This window comes from Camarhynchus parvulus, chromosome 3 (assembly GCF_901933205.1).
Source record: "Camarhynchus parvulus chromosome 3, STF_HiC, whole genome shotgun sequence".
NCBI lineage: Eukaryota > Metazoa > Chordata > Aves > Passeriformes > Thraupidae > Camarhynchus > Camarhynchus parvulus.
Window position 1 is genome coordinate 104,689,793 of NC_044573.1, and position 16,196 is coordinate 104,705,988.

Sequence of the window (16,196 nt, forward strand, 5' to 3'; positions counted from 1 at the left end):
AAGATTGCCTTAAGCCTCTTGTCAGCTTCCAGTCTGAAGTAAATTCATACATAACAAAAAAAAAAGACTCAAAGGAAATAAAAAACTGAAAGTGAAAAAATAAGCTGGTCAAAGCAGACGTTTAACATATCTCTTCTCTAGGCATTAATCATACTATACGGGAGTGAGGGTCAAAAGAGTTGAGGTGAACAAGGAGCATTTTGGTGCAGGCAAATGGAAAAAAACCCAGCTAAGCTAGTGATTTAAAACAGAATGAAAATTTTAAAGTGAGGCATAAAGGTCACAAAATCAGGTTCAGATTGATAAGGCACAGTGGGAAAGTTTTAATGAATTCTCAGTAAATGTTTTTAAGACAAGTGCTCCAGACTTGAATATTGGGATAACAATGAGGTTTTTTGTCTTATCTGTTGGGAGTTAAGAAAAATTCTAGCAAAAGATCAAACAGAATTATGAAAACTCAGTTTTTAACAAAGGTACTGAACTAAGACTAATTTTACTCACTACTACAGAAAAATAAAAGGATTTTTTAATTATTTACTTTTACTTCTGTATTGGAGACAGCAGGGATCCTCTTTTGTCTTTTCAAAATGTTAGCAATCTAACATCTGTAAACAGCAGAGGAGATGGAATTAAAATAAGAAGCAGAGTCTAAATCCAAGTCATTGTACCTAGCAGAGAAAACAGTGGAGTAGTAGAGGGAAACGAAGATAAGTTTTAACATTTTGTACTTGAAGATATAGACAAAATGGTTATATAAAAAAGATGGGATGAGGAGGGACTGAGGTCATTTGGCTTGTGCACCCTGAAAAAGAGGAGAATGAGGGTATACCTCATTCAGTTACAGCTTTCTCATGAAGGGAAGTTGAGAGGCAGGCAGTGATCTCTTCTCTTTTGTCGCCAGTGACAGAACCTAAAGGAATGGCCTGAAGCTGTGTGAGGGGAGGTTTAGGACGGATATTAGGTAAATCTTCTTCACCCAAAGGGTGGTTGGGCACTGGAAGTGGTTTCCTAGGGGAGTGGTCACAGCACCAAACCTGACAGAGTTCAAGAAATATTTGGAGAGTGCTCTTAGGCACATGGTGTGTTTCTTAGGGCAATCTTGAGCAAAACCTGGAGCTGGACTTCAATGATCTTTGTGATCCCTTCCAATGCAACATATTCTGTGATTTTATGATTTTAGGACTTTTCAGTGTAGCAGAAATCCACTTTTTCTACAAAACATTATGATAAGTAGTATAAAGGGACTCTTACAGGCTATTTGAATACCTTTACTAGAGTTGAAAGGGGAGATCAAGAGAAGAGGAGGAGAGTTCAACACCAAGACAGCACCAGGACAGGTTTTTCTAGTGTATCAGTGTATCACTGGTTAAAGGTATCTATCTAATTTAGTATGGACAATATTAAGTGGAGAGTGAATAGGACTAAAATCTGGTTGAACTGGCGGGCTCAAAGGGTTGTTGTGAACAGCTTGAAGTCCAACTGGAGATCAATTATAGACAGTTATGCTCTCATGGGGGTATCAAATGGGGGTCTCATACAGATTCACTTATGGTCTGGATGGTAATGTCTCAGCAAGTTTACGGGTGATACAAAACTGAGAGGAGTAGCTGACAGGCCAGCGGTTGTGCTGCCTTTTGGAGGAACCTCAGGCTGGTGAAATGGGTAGGCAGGAACCTCATGCAAGTCAAAAAGAGAAAATGTCAAACCTCTGGTGAATTAAAATATCCAACATTAGAAGAGAGGCTGAGACAGCAGGGTTTGTTTAGCCTGGAGAAAAGTTGTGTGTGGGGAGTGTAGACTGATGTTTATAAATATGTGGTAGGAGGACGTAAAAAAATGAAGCCAGGCTTTGCTTGGTGGTTTCCAGTGAAAGAAAAGGCAGTGGGCAAAAATTGAAATATGAGCACCTTCATTTAAGTAGTTTACTGTGAGGGTCAAGCACTGGAGCACATTGTCCAGAGAGACTGTGGGGTGTCCATCCATAGAAATTTTCAAACCCTAGACAATGTCCTAGGCAACCTGTTCTACTAGATTTTCTTTGGAACTGGATTTTGGGATAAATTATCTCCAGAGGTTCCTTCCAACCTCAACAGTTCTGTGATTCCAGGACTCCTGTGGTTATCTGGGACATTGGTGTATGGGCCATTCTCTCACAGAACAGGTGTGAGCCTCCATAGTTTTATTTTCCTTGCATGTTCTATGTCCATTGGATAGAATGGCCTTTCTTAGAATAAATTTAACAAACTGTACTAAGGAAGGGAACAGTGATTGCATTAATAAAACATAGCAATCTGGGTCTCCCTTCCCTTACCAATTTCAGTGTCAGTACTACTCCTTTTGGAATAGATGAGCCATTTCAAATATTTAGCTGTCTTTAATGCATGCTAGATATTTTTTAAAAGGCTATGGCTTTGTGCTGGTTTTGGTTGGGGTAGTGTTAATTTTCTTTGCAGTAACTGATATGGGACTACGCTTTGAGATTAAAATAGTGTTGATAACACAGGAATATTTTTGTTAGTGCTGAGCAGTACTTGCCCAGAGTGAAGACCTGTTCTCCTTTTCACCCTACACCACCAGTGAATACACTGGGGGTGCAGAAACAGCTGGGAAGGGACAGAGCAAGGACAGCTGACCCCAACAGACTAAAGGGATATTCCACAGCTTATGGCATCAAGCTCTGCATATAAAGCTGGGGGGAGAAGAAGAAAGTAGGGGCAGGATGTTTGAAGTGATGGTGTTTTTCTTCCCAAGTAACGGCAATTCCACATGATGGAACTGTTTTCGTGGGGATGGCTGAACATCTGCCTGCCTATGGGGAGTGGTGAATGACCTCCTTGTGCTTTGCTCGTGCACACAGCTTTTGCTTTGCCTGCTAAACTGTCTTTGTCTCAACTCATGAATTTTCTCACTCCTACTTACAAGTCCCATAAGGATAATAGTTGATAACAAACAAATCCAGAAATACCATGCTGTATGGTTTGGCAACCCTAGAGTACGTAGAGCAAATAAGCAAGTTACTGGGATTTCTTTATTCTTACATTTAGCTCAAAATGAGGAAATCAAATAGAGAGTAATTAGAATGTAAAGAAAATATTATAAGGATGTGATTGTTGTTTGTATATAATTTTTTTGTTTGGTGTTTCTTTAGACATAGTAATTGCCTTCTTACATTTTTGTATTTAAAGTAAAAACACTGCAAGGGATAAAGTTAGCTATAGAATATATTTTCTAAAAAAAAAATCACAGCATTATGGCAAATACTGTCATGATCTGAATAGAAAGCGTGGGCTAATTGACAGATGCTATCACATCTGTCATGATGAACATGAATATACTTTTCCCAGAGATCTTCAGTAAATTGTCACCTTCCAAAAAGGTTCAATGCAACTTTGTCATATAAACATAAACCAGAATCAAATTATGAGAATATACGTGGAAACTAATAAGATTAAAATACCTGTCCCCTTGAGAAATGGCATTGATTGCTCAGTGTTGATACATTCTACTGAAGTTAACTATTGCTAAGATGAAACCATAAAAGTTGATTCAGGTCTTATGGCAAGTTCAAAATTGTTTATGGAGCTTTATACTTTAACGCAAGTATTTTTTCCTTATTAATTTACTCATTGACTGAAAATGTCTTTCACTTATCTGCAGCTATTTATTTATTTTTAAATGAACTAAGGGTATATCTGTCCAACTGCTGGTCCAGGTGCTCATTAGAAAAACATTTCATGTTAATTAGCATATTTTAAACTAACTAAGCAGATAACTGATATTCAAGATAAATATGAAACTATTTCCTTCCTTGCCCAAGTGAATTAATCCACTTTGTTTTGTTGTATATTGTTTGTATTGCTTTTGCTTCACTGCTTTGTCTGCTTTTCTTCATGGCATATGCAAGGAAATCATGTTTGTTTTGTTGCTAAAACACATTTTCCAAAAAAATGGCTTTCAAACTCATAGGTGATCTCTTTAACCCTATCTGTGAGTAGTGAAGGGGTCAACCAAAGGGCCAGACAAAATAATATAGTCATGATAACACATTCACAGTGGCATCATTGTGTGCTAAAATACAATCACAAACACTAAAGGTGCAACTGTTAATTTTTGTTAAACTATGTGGGAGCTAGATGTAGTGGGATAAGTAGTATGCTATACAATGCAGAATGAATTAAATGAGTTTTTTGTGGTTTCACTCTATTTTTGTTTTCACTGCCATTTTTTTCAGTTTTATATAATACCTATGAACAACAACACATTGAGTCACTCACTACTAAAGTTGTTAGCTTTTAAAATTGAAATTTAATACATATTTACTTATTGTTTATTGAGGTTTCTAAAATGGTTGCTCATAAATTAGTTTTCATAAAATTCCCTAGAATGGAATTTTCTCAAATATTTCAATTAAAACAAAATAAGGAGTTAAGTCAAACACTGTAGTCTCGGTTGTTGTTATTATTGGAAACTGCTCAGCGAGATGATTTGGTAGCATCCTGAAAAGGCTGGCTTGTTTTCGTGAGCAGATTAGCAGAGATAATAATATAAATTTAGCTAAATTCAACTTAATGGATTCTCAAACTACATCAGAAATTGTGTTTCCCATTAGCTGCTTACTAGATGAATAGCAAAATTACTTTTCTGTCCAATTGATCAATTTACTGTCAGTTTGAAGGGGAAACAGAATGAGGCACAGCTACACCCAGAGATTCCATGAAGGAAATGTCTAGAACCCTTGGCAGTTGGAAAATCATAGAATTATTGCATGATTTGGGCTAGAAGAACATTAAAGGTCATCTAGTTCCAATTCCTCATGATCATTAACAGTAAATTTTCTAGGAGTTATCACATACCAGCCCACACAATTTTTTTTCTGATGGCACATAGATTTCCACTAGACCACATCAGTACCTTTCAAATATCTGTTCCTTCTCTTGACTGTATTTCAGAACTTGGATGTCAGAGGCCATAGAGTAATTATTTCAAGCCATGTTTGAAATGCTACATTATTGATAAAAAAAATCTGCTCTGCCCCCAAAATGCATTGATTATAAAGTGTTATTGCTTTTACCATGTGCAACTATAAATACATTAATGTTCAGTGAAGATCACACATGAGATTGCTACTTAAAATGATACTGTATTTTGCCCCCAAGACTGGTTCTGCACAGTTCAGTTATATATTCAGGCATCTGTATGAGCAATAATTAAGTAATTGGCATGGGATTAGCTAGAGAAATTTTAGAATAATCTATGGCTGAGTGTTGGTGTATTATTTAACATTAACATGACTGATTTAAAACACTGGGTGTTCAAACAAGCTGGTAATTTGTTTTCACATTTTCATTCATTGGAAATTTTCAGTTACTTTATTGCTGCTAATTTTGAGCAATTTTTCTGAAAAGAATTCAAATAGAGAAGTCAATAATGCTGGAAAGTGAATTCTTTCCTACTGTTCTGCCATACGCTTGTACGGACTCAGAGATGTCCAAATTGCAGGATTCAAGTAAACACATTAATTCTATTTTAGTCTAAATTTTGACGTGTTGTATGGTTTTATCAGCAATGCAATTTTCTCCATCAATTTCTAGTAAGTTGGGTAGGGGCTCTATATATCAGTACTAAAAAGTTCTCAAAACTGCATCTTATAACTTTGCTATTGTCTGTGTTTTCTGTACAGATCATTAACAGAAAACATGTAAATTCATTTAGGTGTGTAGATGAATTCTTCATGATTTATTCATCAGGAACTAGTCTGGCTGAAAAGTTCCTCTGTCTTTTGCTGTATCTTTCAATTCCAGATATTTTAGATTATTTTTTAAAATTATTTTATTGTTGGAGGGAAGCAGGTTCTTAAGTCTTATGTTGCTTATCAAGTATGTTGTTCAGGAAACTAAAGGTGTTTAAAGATAAAACTGCCAGAATTTGTCCAAGATCTGACAGATTTGCTAACAAAGAATTCTTCTGATCAGTATCCACCACTCCTTTACACCTTTGATAAAAACCACATATGGCATCAATCCTGTTTGCCTGAATTAACTCCAATTTTCTAGTCACCAAGGTCGGAAAAGTACTGAGAAAGACTCAGCTGTTAGCACATATGGTCCAATGTGGTTGATAATTTACTTTGTGTAAGAAAGTACAGAATGCTAAACCCAAATCCCACTGCAAAATACCTCAATGGTGGCTTATGCTAATGTAAAGAAAGCAAATATTTTACATGAGCTATTTTGTGAAGAAATACTGAAAATTATTGGCCATTTTGGATGTAAAGAGTTTTTTTATGTTTGTCAACAGAACTGATAGGTGAATTATTGGGAGAAAAAGCCCCAGCAATCTGTCTGTGCAACAAGGCTCATTTTGATGACTCTCATTACAAGCAATAGTTAATACTATTTCTACTGCTTGAATGGTGTTAGGAAAAAAATGACAGTGGAAATTCCAGTACATTTTTGAAACCTGTAAAGACAACGAAACAGTATTTATTTTTAACTGTGGGGCTTTTTTGGGGAAAAAAAAGACTAATAATTAATGAACTTTCTATCTCTTCTCCTCATTCAAAGAGATCTTTGACCAAAGAAATGCTGAGTTTAGCTTCTAATGTTGCCAAACAAGTTTATCAAATCTCAACAGCAACAATGTTTTGAGCATAGCACATATTAATTGTGCTTTGAATATTGCACAAACATCTCTGATACAGGTATGGATGCTGTGAGAATATGTTTGTTAAAACATGGCATTGTGACAATTCTTGCTCTTTTAGAGGTAATATTTAAAGTAATATTTGTGACCTTCATGCACAGTTCCAAAGATAGAACTATGCAGGCAGTGCTTTTGGAAAATGAGATTGTTTTCAGATACAGTGCAAATGAAGTGTGGATTTCTGTACATGCAATTTGTATCTCAGAACAGGAAGAGTGAGCAGAAACAAGTTTACCTTTACAAACATCAAGAGTATAGGATATGCTTTAGAATCAGACTAAGTTTTATTAAATTCTTATTCCTACTTATAAAGGTAGAAACCTGCAGAAGTGTGAGATCTATGACACTTGTCATCTTCCACTGTGTTTTACAAGAAGAACTCTTGTGATGTTAGCTATTATTCAGTAGAGGACTATATATCATTCTGGTATAAAAGGCAAGAAAGTCTTCTGAAATCCATTAGTGATTTTGGAGCTATGAAGTCTTTACCTATTTCCAGGTCAAAGCTGATAGCAAAAACTTATTTCAATAGCATTAAAGTTTGGGAGTTTTTAACCATAGGTTACTTGAAATATTTAACATTTGTTCAAAATCTTTGTGTTTTAAAACAAAAAGTCAGCACAATCAGGGCAAGAGTGAAAATGTCTTTCGATGAGCACTACATTTTTCATTCCTTGTAGCTCTATTCTTGGCAGAAACACCTTTCCTCTTTTCATTTGTGCTCTATGGACCATAAAAACTGCCGTTATAGAGAACACTGTATGCATTACTTTTATTGTTTTTATGCTGACACAACAAAATCTAAATTGTCTGGTTCACTTAGGGGTTTTCAGGCCTCAGTGGTTCTGAAAAAATAGGGGGGAAAAAATAAAAAAAAAAGTAGAAAAATAGTACTCTGAGGCCAGAGGGTTATAGTGAATGAGACCAGGATGAAAATAGAGTTTCTTTTGCCTTTTTCTGTGATGGCTTAGAAGAGGCTAGTCTAATAGTTCTAGGAGACAATCAAGAAAGGAATATTTTATTAAAGAGATTGATATTTATAACTACTTGCTAAACTGTTCAAAGAATTAGATGATACACAGAAGCCCACTTGAATTAAGTTCATCTGTTCGGTGACAGAGGGCAGCTAAGCTGATTTAAGTCTGAACTGTGCATGGCAGTGTATTATCCTGTGGAGGCATCAGGTGCAGATATGCAACTAAGACCAAATTATGTTTTACACATAACTCAGCTATGTCAAAATCAGTAATTATAATGCTTTAGTTGCCTCCAAAAAGCACTTTTGGAGCATAGAATTACCTAAGACTTATGAGAAACTAGAAATTGTTTTGGTCATTAAAACAAATTTAAATGTACTATTTAAAACAAACTATCTTCAACAAGATGTGTAGTGGTTAGTGAAAGCTAAAAGTTAAGTGTGTAAAGCTAAAAAATTAATAAGTGTCATCTTTTATTTGGATTCCTGTATTTATCATTACTTATATTCTTATATTACTGTTTAGTTCAGAAGTCCCAGTAATGGATTGTTGTTGTGCACTTCAGAAACATTGAGTTGTTTGGAGAAGACAGTACCTCTTCCAAAGAATTCAGTTACATATTAAGAACTGGGAGAGGTGGATCAGTGTACACAGATATGTATTACAGAAATGGAGAAAACACATCATCATTGATAGGTACTTGAACGTAGCAATCAGCCTTTACAAATTTCCATTTGGTAATACTAGAGGCAGGTGAACAGTGTATTTATGTTTCTGTACAATTTATTTTCATTTATTATACTGTTCAAATTCTTTTGGATAGCATTTTCTTTGACTTTTGCTGTATTTATAATTCTTCAGGAGAATTGCAGGATACCTTAGGCTGTTTGTTCTCTCAGTTTTAAGCTTGTCACACTATGATTTGAAATGTATTCTATTAATTAACCTTGTGGATCTCTCTGTTAATGGTACTAATATTCTGTGGCCTAAAATGCTGGAGACATATCCCAGGTGTTTTAGAACATCTATAAGCAGTAAGAGGATTTATTATAGCATTTGTTTCACCTAAATTTGACATCTAACCTTCTTATGTTTAGAAAAAATCTTGAGCTACATTAGTGCTTTTGCCATTATTAAGAACAACAGAAATGTATTTTCTAGTTTATTTCACAGCTATGTAGATTTAGGTTATATGTCGAAACAAAATGTCAAACCTACAAAGGAGAAAAAGGAATTAATAAAATAGCTTACTGTAGGAACAATTAAGTTTGGATTCCTATACTTTTGTCTAGGATTTCCAAAGGGTCATGTATGAACAAATTGGGATGAGTCCATTTGAGTTTCAGAGGAATGGAGAGGAAAAAAAAGACGGGAAAACACACTCCTCTGGATAATAATGTGTTTGCCTTTGGCTTGATGTATGAACCAGATAAATTCACAATGCTTCTGGGGTTTGTTTGGTTTGTGTCTTTTGTTTTCACTTCCCCCAAAACAGGAAATTATATATTTTGTTTTGTTTTCTTTAAATTGCTCAAGGTCAAAATTTGAAGTCTCCAGAAACTCATTAATTACTGTACATAAGGTCATGCTGATAAAGGATCAAAGAAATCAATGAGAACTCAGAGGTGGAAGGGATCTCTAGAGGTGCCTTGCTCTTGTTAGAGGAGATCTGCTTTTATAGTTAAAACCATAGAGTCAGATTAACTTATTCAGGGTGCATGGTGCTAGGTTTATGCATTCAGAGTTACATTAAGCTGTCTCAAATATCTCCAGTAAGCTGATTCTACAACTTCTCTGAGCTATATGTTCCAATACTTAGTTTTTCACATTGTGAAGAATTTTTTCCTTTCACTCAGATAATTTCCTATTAGCAGCACTGGCTATTGCCTCTTATGCTGTCCCCACACATCCTAATGAAGAGAGTGCCTTCAACTTGTCTCTAACATTTTCTTTAGGTAATGGAAGAAGGTGATTAGATTCTCTGTAAGCCTTCCATTCTAGGAAAAACACCATTTTATATAAATCTTTATTTGTAAGTTAAGATCTCAAATCTTCTGATCACTTTGGTGGGCACTGTCTAATTGTACCATTTCTTTGAACTCAGAGAATGAAAACTGGACAGAGCGTTCTTGGTGTGGCTTGAAAAATTCCAAGTATTTTGGATTAATCACTTCCCTTGTTCTGGGTTTGGCTATAGTCTGCTGATATTGCCTGCAGTCTGCTTTCCTGCTGCAGAGATGGGCTGCTTAGTTATGTTCTGCTAGCTGTCTTCTTGGCACCATAAATCATTTTCAGCCAAGATTCACTCTCACCAAACAATTTCCAGCCTGTATGGATGCTTGGGATTACTTTTTCGCAGCATAGACTTTGAATTTATCTTTCTTAAATCTCATACATTTCCTGTTATACTAATTTCCAAGCCTTTTGTGATCTGTCTGCTTGGTAGTTCTTTCTTTCAGTATTTCTGCCTCTCCTCTCTGTTTCATGTCATCCACAAACTTGATGAGAGTGCTTTCAGTACAATTTTCCCGACTGCTTGTAAAGATACTGAGTAGTATCAGGTCTAGGACTGACCCTTGAGGTAGTCAAATCTTGACAAGATGCTGATTTGGCTTGAGATGTTAAATATGACTTTCTTTGCCATTTCTCTACCTGTAGCTGCTCCATCTGTCCAGTGCTTATCCTTCCAGGTTGTCATCAAAGATATTTTGAGAGACCCTGTTCAACACCTTGATAAGGCTCATATGTATTGGGTTTTTTTGAAATCTCTCTTCATATGTCATTCTTTTTGTCAGCACAAATGTGAAAGTGATGAGCTTGGTGAAGTCATTCAGAAGTGACACTTCATAGTTTGCCCATTACATAAGGTCAGCATGAAAGGGCATTGTTCCTTTAGCTTTAAAAAAATCCATGAATCAACTTTAAGAAAAGCGACTTGTGTTCACTAAGCATGCAATGCTCAGGAAAATAAAAGTCACAAAGCTGTTAGACTCTTAAATAGAAAATACCGTAGTAGGATTGGGAATCTGTGGGTTTTTTCCCTCACATAATGATTGTGATGATTTAATTCTCATGTGGTGGAGAATGCTTTCATAAAATATATCAGTACTGGGTTGCTGGTTTTTTTTACTTTTTTCTCAAAATTTTATCTTAATTACCGTCAGTCTTTCCTTAGTTACTACAGACTCTTTTGAGTTTAAATATTGCATTGGTGAAAGCAAAGCTGAAGCATTTTCTGTGGCACCTAAATGCTTTTAGAAGCCAGGAAAGAAGTTGTAAGCTATCATTAAAATAAAAATCTCCATTAATGGATCTGTAATTTTTCCTTCATAGAGAAATGTCACAATTAGCCTGGCACATTTTTACTGTGCATTTATCCGCTCTTGACTTGTATTATGAAGCCTGCTTCCATGTACTTTGATCTTTGTTGATTCTATCATATTTTCAACATTCTGATATTTTTCTAACCTTGTGGTCCAGAGTCCCGTTGCTCAGATATTTCTTTCCAAGCCAGTGCTCCAGGATGGAGCAGTAAGTAACACATTACTGACAATGACTCATTCTGTTTCCAGTCTCATATTTATACATAGCATTAGACTATGACTAACTTAGAGCCTTTGCCATGGTTCCATTTGTGGTCCCTGACAAGTACAGTTATCTTCCAATGATGTTTAATTCATGAACGCTGAGTGTGACACTGACAGTATCCTCTGAATGTCATTTGTGAGAGCTAACATTTTATGCATCAGGTTTGATGCTGAGATGAGTTTCTAGATTTGCTTAATCTTTTCATTTCCAGCTTTCCTATTAGTTAGTTCTCTTTTTTCTTCCAGTGAAATTCAAGGCATAGGCAGCTTTCTTACGTCTTCAGCATTCCTGAGGGAACACAAGCATGGTAAATCATGTCACCACAAGTTATATCATGCAAACATAATTTCCAGTTGATTTCAAGTTAGGATGGATTTCCTGACAGTGATTTCCAGTTATATGAAACAATATGGTGAAGTAACTGAGATAAAATAATACACTTCATTGGTGGAGTATATAGGTTGATTAACCAGATTGATTTGCACACAGTGAAGGAAGGTGGAAACATAATGTAAATTGCAGCATCTGCTTCTAACAGTATGAATGATACAGTCATAACCACAGGAAGCATATTGGAGTGTCATTATCTTTAATTCAATGTCAAATGGGCCCCTGATGCTTTTCATTGTTCTGACTTCTTGATTTTCATCAATGAGTCTGCTGAGTATTTTGACAAACACAGGATAACTATTTGTGGTCATATTTTCCTAAATCAAATGATGAAGGTTTTTTAATTTAAGATTGAAAAAAAAATCTCTTCTGCACGAAAAAAAAAAAGCAAATATAGGGTTCAAAATTAGAATGGCCCTATTCCCTAGAATAATTTCAGCTTTTAGAGGTGAAAGAAAGTAGTGCAAAAGCATTCACTTTTTGTGCACTTTCTGTCATCCTTGTCAACTTTACAGTGGTGAGCCATGTGCACCATATTCTAGCTTTTGTGGTCTCTTCTCTGCTTCATTAATCATGTGTAGACTGTTTTAATGTTTTCATTTCATTTTAATTATTCCAGTAAATGAGCTGTCCTGTGCAGGAGCTTTCTCTGATTTTGTTGATATTTTTTTTCCTTTTCTTGTCAATAGTAGCAGTGGCTTCATCCTAGCTGATTAAATCAGTCATCATAATAGGAACACTCTGTCATTTAAAGGATATTTTATTTTTTTCACATGTTCTAATGATTGAGTAGAAAGCAATCATTCCCCTTGCTAATATTTTTTCATCCTTGAGTTTATTTTTTTCTCAACAAAAATAGAAAAATACATATGTATTACAGTTCCTTCTATTTTTTTTTTCTTGTTGTATCTCATTTGGCTTTTCCTTGCTCCCCCCACCATGTGTCAGCAATGTGCATCTAACCATTTGCTAGAATTTTTTCTCTGCCACTGTTTTATATTTCTCAGATTACTTATTATAGCTAGAAAATTTACTGGCAAAGAGACTGTATGATAAAAGAACTAAATAAGGGTTCTTAGTAAAATTTTGCAAATATTGAAAAATATTTATTCTCTCCTGTCTGCATTACACATTAACTTATATTCCTACAGAGCATGCATTTCTTGAAGTATATTATGTTACAATGCAATATTAAATGCTTGCAAGAGTTATTTGATTTAAAAAAACCCAAATACTATGAGAAGAGACCCTATCTGTTTGGTCATCTCTATTCTACGTGTTCACAGAATACTCTGAAGAGAAATGCTTTCCTCTTTCATTGTTACTGAAATCTTTTGCAATCAGGCCTGGATTATGTTCAGTACATCAACAATGTGCAAAATTCAGAGTCCTAAAAGTCTTGAGTTTTGTTAGCATTGACACTAGACTTAGCTCAAATGCTTGATTTCTTAAGTCCCCAGGCATAGTGAAAGAGGTCTTGGACTGTATTTCAGAAGGGGGACATAGTAATCTCTTTTTTCTAAATAAATGTTCTTTTTCATTCCACATACACTGCAAATTCTCTTTTGGGTAAGAATTTCTGGCTGTCAATCATCTGAACTTCAGAAATGTTTGTAGTGTCAATCTTTGTTTAGTATTTCTTACAGATCTCATGGCTAAAATATGTTTAAGGGTGTCATCAAAAGAGGAAAGACACCTTAAAAAGTCTGATTATGCTAGTGTTTATGTGATAGTTCTACATTTTATTTACAAGGCAAAATTTAACATTATGGAACATTTTCTGATACATCTTGAGTTTGCAGTGTTATTAAACTGATGGGACAAATGTGGTATAAAAAATTCAGTATTTCTAATAAGTTAAGTTTATCCAGTCATTATGATCTCTTAAGCACATTGTTTTACAAAAATGAGAGAAGGTAATTACCTGCTTTTTAAAACAATTTAGGTGAAAAAAGGAAGCAACTCCTCTGTAGTTACACAGCATCAATTTCTTCCAAACTACTGACTCTGTTGTCCCACATTACTGACTCCCATCCTACCACAACAGTTCTTTGTATTCTGAAAATATTATATCAGAAAACACATACTAATTTTTAGGACTTCCAGTAGTCCATTTCTGTAAGGCAAGCTAGCCTTATTATGACCTGAGAGTGATATTACCTCTTACCTAAAATTTTTCTCCAAGTATTTTTGTCATGTATGATAGGTAAAATATTATCTGTCCTCTCCTTCACAACTGTTTTCTCCATACGCTGCCATCTGTGAGTGCTTTGATTACTTCAGATTGTCACGCTATGCATTCAGAACTGTTCAGCTAAGTGATTGAAATAAGAGCAAAATTTCACTTGTGCCAGAATCCACAGATTCTCCTACAAAACTTAACAACATAGTTTATTATCATTGCTAGAGTGAAATACTTAACAGTTTTCCGCTGACCTGAAGTACTTGTAGGCCTTCTTCCTGCATAAAAACATATAAACAATAAAAACAGATCAACAACAGATACTTCACATTGGACAGTCTGGACTGTCCAGACAAACTGGACTGTCCAGTTGTTTATTTTTAAATGGAGAAGATGAGAAGTACAAATGAGATGAAAGACACAGATATCCTTCAAAAATTGCCTTGGTAAAATCTGACATAGTAAAATCTGAGAGGAGAGTAATGTGCCAATTGAGAGTTTGCTTTCACTCATATAAACATATTATTCTTATTCATATTGCATTTAATATTTGTCTTTCAGAAATCCAAAATCTCCACTTATGACAAGATGTGGGCCTTCATGAGCAGCAGGAGGCAGTCAGTACTTGTCAAAAGTAATGAAGAAGGTATCCAACGTGTGCTTACCTCTGATTACGCGTTTCTAATGGAGTCGACAACCATTGAGTTTGTCACACAGAGGAACTGTAACCTAACACAGATTGGAGGCCTGATAGACTCCAAAGGTTATGGCGTTGGAACTCCCATGGGTAGGTGATATGTCAACCACTTGTTCTCTGTTCATTAATCTTAGCTGCTGCAGCAGCATAGGAAGCATCCCATACACTGTTCCTTTCTCTACATTGCCAGCATTTACCTTTATTTTATTTTTTCCCAACCAGGCACAGTACATATTTTGTCAAATTGTATGGATTTTATTGTATTTTCCAAAAAGAAAACAGTTGTTACTTTATAAATAGTTGTATATTTTCATATGATGAATTTGTCTTACATGGTGCCTTCCATATGTTCAACAATAACAACAGTATTGTTCGCGGTACTGTTCAGTACTTTATTTTATTAAAAAAAAAAGTTTTAAATATTTTGATCTCTGTGTTTAGAGAATGAAGTCCTAGTAGTGGAAGGCTTGCATTAGCAAGTGGGGCTGAGTCTTTTAAAGAGGTCTTATCACTGAGATTGCTAAAAGAGGAGGAAAAGATTCAAAGATTCCATACCATGCCACAGAACAAGCAAATATTGATTTACCCTTGTGGAATATGGGTTTGCATATTGGCTTGGAAATTCCAATCCTTTAAGTATTTTCCAGGTCAGCTGCTTTTTACTAAGAACAAAACTTTAGCTGCAAGATTAAAAGCCAGCTACAGGTATTAGTTTGGTTGTAGCTTAGCTCCTAGAATCCACAGAAGGGGATTCAGCAAGAACTGAGTGCACTGATTTTTTTAAGGACATGAGGTGAAGATCTAGCATTAGATTTCAGGATAGATGGGAATAAAAATGGTGTCACACAGAGACTGCGAGTACCACACAATAATTCTACTTAATATTATAAGGTGGTTCTATTGACTTCTCAGGTAAATATTTATTTAACCTTCATTTTGAACACTGAAGGCTAAATTGAACAAGAATTTATCATTTTTTCATTGATGTGGATATATTTTTATTTTATTTCAGGTAGGTCTTAAGTTTGGTACTGTTTTCATCTGTGTTAATAACATATGTTAAATCATTGCACTGGGAAAGTTGTGTCCAGTACTATAATTAAAGCACATGGAAAGGAATTTTAAGAAATAAAGTTTACTGGAATATCTTGGATAAAGAGGTACCTAGTATTATCAAATACAGATTCACCTATATATTGGATATATTTACTGCTACGTCAATAACATCTCTGAAATTTTCACTATTTCAGTAATTTTCTATGTAATAGACACCTGCTGAAGAAGATATGATTCTGTTCACTCTGTCTTTGAACAGTTTGTTGTTAGGAATATAGTTTTGATTCATACCAATTTTTCCACCCTCTTCTATTGTGGCTCTTGTATTGCTGAATATATTCTATAGATGAGCAAGTGACAAAATGGACTAAACTTCAGACCTGCTGGTCTTTTTGGCATCTTATATTTTCTTATTTATACACCTTTGTGTTATTTTGAGTATAAAGCCCACCTTCCATTTAGGTTTAGTATGAAAAAAATCAAATCTTAGGGATATTTTATAATCTTTAAATAATCTGCATGCAAACTTGTTAAGCATCTGAGGCATGCCCCAGAAATTTAAGAGAACACTAAAATGTCAATCTGATAGGAATCAGAGAGAACA

General features: G+C 35.1%; 1 protein-coding gene across 1 annotated transcript in view; it reads left to right on the forward strand.

Moving 5' to 3' along the window:
- GRIK2 (glutamate ionotropic receptor kainate type subunit 2) overlaps positions 1–16,196 on the forward strand; it is a 353,639-nt gene that overhangs the window by 302,340 nt on the left and 35,103 nt on the right. The window contains exon 15 of the mRNA XM_030944939.1: positions 14,401–14,626. Coding sequence (XP_030800799.1) covers positions 14,401–14,626 — 226 coding nt within the window. The remainder of the gene's footprint in view (positions 1–14,400; positions 14,627–16,196) is intronic.